Genomic DNA, 5,324 nt, shown 5'->3' on the forward strand with positions numbered 1-5,324 from the left:
GGGGGGGGGGGGGGGGGGGGGGGGGGGGGGGGGGGAAGGCCACATTTATCGTAACCAGGTTCTATGATACCATTTGAACACATCGGAAATCTACAATTGTATAATGAATTTGTGCCTAAGACCCACTCCAGGACAAAGTACAGTGTAAGACTACAGTCTGGTTGAGATTACTTTTGTTCTGGCTCGTCTCAAAGAATCAACATCTCTTTTTCACAATTTTCTTTTGCAAAATTTAAAGCACAGCATTCAAATTAATCTTCAATGTGTATAGGAGCAACGGGATTAAAAATTGGCCTCTCCTTCTTTGATTGTATTTTACCATAACTGACTTCAAAATCTTTCTTAGTACCATTCAGGCTTTCTAGAGTTCCACTCTTTATATCATATCCCAAAGCAGCGAGTTTTTTAATTCGGTACTGAACGATTTGCGTTGTCAACTCCAGCACCATTGGCGTCTCTCTAATCTGCGCTACAGAAATTCCTTCCTTCAGTAGTCCTTCAAGTCTTTCTTCCAGAACCGGAACAGAGTAGTAGAGAAGCGCTGGGCATTTCAGCACTAGCTGTTTTAATTCTTGATCACTGCACTGAAAGACATTTTTGGAAAAAAGCATACTCTCCTGCATAGTAGTAGAAGTAAGTTGAAAAATGAAACCTTTAAGTTTGGACAGCAGCTGTAGAACTTCAGGGTCAGTAAAACCATTCTTCTGGAGAAATTCCAAGTTCTCCTGGATTGCAGTGGATGTATTTAATAAAATAAATGGATTTTGGCTCAATAGCTTCAGTATCCAGGTCTTCATATTTTCATGAGAACCTCCTAAACTTAAATAATTTCTTTGTAATGTCTCTATCACGTTTTTGTTTTTCTCAACAGGATTATAGAAAATATTGGGTGCGCTTGTCAGGAACCTGGTGATTATATTATTCTTAAGTCCCAGCTCTTGAAAAAACAGTATATTTGCCTTCTGGTTCTCATGATATTCAGTAGTAAAAAAAGATTCTGGAAATTGCTCTATTAATTTAATCAACTGTTTTTCATTCTGGCATACTAATTGCCATAGAGCTCTCTGAGAGTTTATCTCTGCAGGGGTATGGAGAATTGCCTCTGGGCAGCGTTCTAAAATGTTGGCTACAGCAGTCTCATCTGCTCCCATTTCTTTTAAGATACCAGCAATTTCTTTAACGTAGGCCGTATCCTGGAGAAGGACCCATTCCTTTAGTCTGCGTATTTTCTTAATGTCAACTGAAAATCTGTAGAGACTCTCAATGGTTTTTTTATTTTCCTCTCTTGATTTTGTATCAGTTGTGTAAGTGGAATGTATTAGGAAGCTTCTCTTTGCTACTTCATTCCATACTGATGAAAAATTCCATCCTGGGTAACGGTACTGCCATCTTGCCAACAGAAGAGTAAATGTGTCTTTTGCACCGTGAGCGACTCCTCTCAACATCATGGAATTCAGCTCTATGGAGAGAGAACAACTGTGAGAAAACATGTTTAAGGCACAAGTTAATGTTCCGAGATGTTGCTATTTAGGCTGAGCTGGCATAAGAAATTACTCTTAAAGAGTGTTTTTTGTTACTACCACAAAATTCAACTTTCATGCGAAAGCTGGGGGGGAGGAAATACTTTTGAAAGGTTAATGTTCTGACGAATTCCTCACTGGAACAGTAACATGTGGATGCAATAGACCTGATGCAGGGGGCAGCGATCTGTCTGTGCAATTTGCTTGCAGTCATATAAGAACCAAACTGTCAGCTAGTTCCTGCAGCTAATATTATTACATTACAGCTCACTCACACCACGCTAGAAAAATGTTTCACGCAGTTTAATTTGACAGTAATTCTACTAAATGATCTAAAAACAGGAAAAGGAACTTACATATCTTTCTTAGCCCTTATGAATGTATTTGCTTAACTTCTCAAGCATTGTTTGGAGCATGACTTGTTCCTTCATGTGTCAGACACACACCCTGCCCCCTCCACCTGGTGCTCCTTCAGCTGCAGTTAGTAGCCTAACTGCATTTCAAAATCTTGTTATCATTGAGGAAAACAAAATCTTGTTATAATTAAGGAGAAAGTCACTGAAACCTTTAGTTATGTGTTTTGCACTAGCTGAGTCTGTTAACTGAGTTCTGAATAAGCACACTGGTATTTCAGGGGAGGAAGCACATTCACTGTAGCTTCTTCAGGCCTTTACTTGCCTCTTCCAGTACCCAGTTTGCTACAGCTGCCCTTTGCAATGACCCCTGATTTCTGTCTCCAGGTCAATTCTGTTGTTGCCAGCCACCCCCAGTAGGCAGAGTCCTTGTGCACCCGTAGGAATTAGGTGTGTGGCTGTGCTGGGGTCCATGTGGCAAACGTAGGGCAGCAGTGGGCCACCCCACACCCCACCTTTGCTCAACTGACTGCAATGTATCACCACCACATGTGCTGCCACCTGCTCTGCAATGGCCAAAGGAGCCGCAGCAGCTAACAAAGGTCTCATCAAGTGTGTCTTCAACCTCCTCAGTGGTGTTTTCATAACAACCTTTTAGAAGCACAGAGTGTGAAAGGAAGAATTGCTGGCCTGTGACATACTCACATGAATTGCTGCTGCTGGTAACGTTTAAAACTGCTCAAATTGATATGAGAAAAAAAAATACAATTTGTGCATTTTGTAATTCTATTTATACAGTTGCTTTCACCTCTCCCAAAGTATAGCGTGCTTCAAAAATTTAGGCTTGGGTTTTTTTTAGGAGAGAAAAGACTGTTAACAATCATGTAGTCTCATCTCCTACCCAACAGACTAAGAAGCCTATTGCAGTACCCCTATACGAGACCCCTAGAATCTTTATAGCCGTCTTTTAAAAAAATATATGGTTTGTTTAGAGAACTTAAGTGATAGAGCTTCTATCTAGTTTCCAGGTAAGGTTAAATATTTTACAAGGGTAAAATACTTTATCTCAAGACAATGTACCTTTGCTTTTAAGTTGATGTGTTTCAGCTTCTAAAAGCTGGACTCTGTTACATTACTACATCATAAACTGAGTAAGACATAAAAATAATTTCCTATATGTGAACTTATGTTATTAACAGAAGCTCTTCGTTGGTAACTTGGTTTTTAGTATTATTTCAAATCTCTGAGGCAAAATCTGATTGCCTAATCAAGCTGCTTGTGTCGTAACCCCAAGGCTAATGATTTTATCTTTATAAACTTTGTGTCTTGAGAAGTGCTGTCCAGCGAGTTCTACCACAGAACAAGAGATTTTTCCCAGTAGTCCTGAAAGCAGTCTTAAGTGTAGGTAAGTCACAGGCTTTTCGTGAGCTGACCTTTCCATGTCCTGAAAAAGTTACTGTTTCACAGGGACTGCAAACTAAAGCCTCTCCTCCACAGGGAGTGACACAACCGCCTGTGTCTGAGTACTCTTGAGTAGTTCTATTGAATTTAGTGGGTCCAGTCAGAGTAAATAAACCTCAGAAGGATCAGGGCTTTCTTCATTAATGCTTCAGCTCAGCTGGAAACTGCCAGCAAAATAAAGTATTGCTAAAATTGTTTGGGATGTCAGATGATACATCCAAAGTACAAACTAACTAACTATGACTTTTACTTCCATGTGTAATCCTGCTGTTAAAACAAAATTGTCTTGTGAGTAATGCAGTCATTTAAAATACAGTCATTTTATCTATTATAGAGCTTTTTAAAAATTCTGGTCTAGTAAATTGTCCTCTTCTAAGATCTGACATGGAAATGATTATGTTCACTTAAAAGAAGGTTTATGTTGTCAAAAAAAGTTTGACATCATAGCCAATTTTTTTCCTGTTGTTAGTGAGGATCACCCATGCAGAAACACAGATTACTATAAAAGGAATTTATCTGCTGAGCCACATTTGACTGGGGTATTCAGGAGTCCTTGTAAAGCACTAAACAAAACACAACATGCAAAATAAGATGAATGGATTTTAATGTCATGATGTTCTATAGAAAATTATGAAGATAATTATAAGTTATAATTTGGTGTATTTCAAAGTTCACAGATGTCACTATCACATTTCTCGGCTAGGTAACCTCTTCCAAGAGTTCGGAGTTCTCTTAAAGCTCATGCTGGACTACTGTTCTAATACACAGGACCCCACTGTAACTTTTTACATACTTATAGTGCTGTGGGGACTGTAAATCGAGAGATAAAAAAAACAAAAACAAAAAGAGCTTAGATGAGAGATTGGTTGTCACTGCCAGCAGCACCCTCTTATCACCAGGTGTCTTAACAGCAATAAGGAAGTGAACTAATATCTACCTGGAAGTTACCCGTGATCCTACTTGCTAGCACACTTGCAGTGACCTATATCTACAGAGTAAAGGGGTGTTACAAGTTTCATTATTTAATAAGACTCCTATGTAGATCTATAGGAAGGGGATACTAGGATCTACTAGCCGATTCATCCCTTATTTCTCAAAAATCCCTCAAAATTTTTGAATGCCTATTTTGAGACTCAAATCTCACTTTTCAAAAATTAACAAACCAACCTCTTGCTCATGTTGTATTTTTCACAAAATCTCTCACTAAAGAGAGCAACAGTATGACTACTAATGTATGCTGGCCACTACCATTCTCATTACAGCAAACTGTAGCCAGGTCTTAGTAGGCTCTAGAGAATTAAATGGAACTACTAAATACCTAGACTGAACTTTGAATTAACCAGGGAGAGTAAGTATCTACTAGAAGAGAGCACTGTAGACAGGATTTGAATAGCTTAAGAAAGCTGGAGCATTAATAAGTAGCAGTTTTGTAGATCAATGCATAGTAGAGCAAGCATTCCCATTTCTGCAATTACAGACAAAAAATGAATTCCTGCTTTGCATCAGTAATGAGGTAAAAGAAGGATTACAAAACTACGCTAGACCAACATAAAGCTTTGCAGGAAAAAACGGTACAAGATTCTAGGACAATCCCAAGTTGGAAGGGACCTCAAGAGCTCAACGCAGGGTCTTGCTATCAGGTAAGACCAGGCTGCTTTTTCCAGTCAAGTCCTGAAAACTTCCACTGATGGAGCCCACCCAGACTCTCCGGGTTGCCTGTTCTACTGCTTGACCACCTTCGTAGGAATAAAAAGCTTTTCCTTATATCCAGGAAAGGAAAAACTTTTTTTTAAAAAAAAGCTTAATGAAGCACAGCAGTTTAAACCAAAGGTCACCAAGCAGTGCTTTCAGCAGGGAGAAAACGATGTCTCAGTCACAGCCTGGACGCGCACGCCAGCCGGCGCCCATCGCACCCCGATCTCTCCCCCCGGGCCCCGCTGGGGTGGAGGGCGGGAGGGGCCCGTTCTCCTGCCGCCGGACCGGAGTTTTC

At 40.0% G+C, this 5,324-nt stretch overlaps 1 protein-coding gene across 1 annotated transcript; it reads right to left on the reverse strand.

The window, feature by feature from the left end:
- Positions 1-36: 36 nt before the first annotated feature.
- MTERF2 (mitochondrial transcription termination factor 2) lies at positions 37-3,495 on the reverse strand. The gene is made up of 2 exons (XM_026841038.1): positions 3,307-3,495; positions 37-1,476 (listed from the first exon to the last, which is right to left on the reverse strand). The coding sequence occupies exons 1-2, from the start codon at positions 3,312-3,314 to the stop codon at positions 252-254; spliced, it is 1,233 nt and encodes a 410-aa protein (XP_026696839.1). The 5' UTR covers positions 3,315-3,495; the 3' UTR covers positions 37-251.
- Between the last annotated feature and the right edge of the window lie 1,829 nt (positions 3,496-5,324).

This window comes from Athene cunicularia, assembly GCF_003259725.1.
Source record: "Athene cunicularia isolate RWA chromosome 1 unlocalized genomic scaffold, athCun1 chr1_part2, whole genome shotgun sequence".
NCBI classification, from domain to species: domain Eukaryota; kingdom Metazoa; phylum Chordata; class Aves; order Strigiformes; family Strigidae; genus Athene; species Athene cunicularia.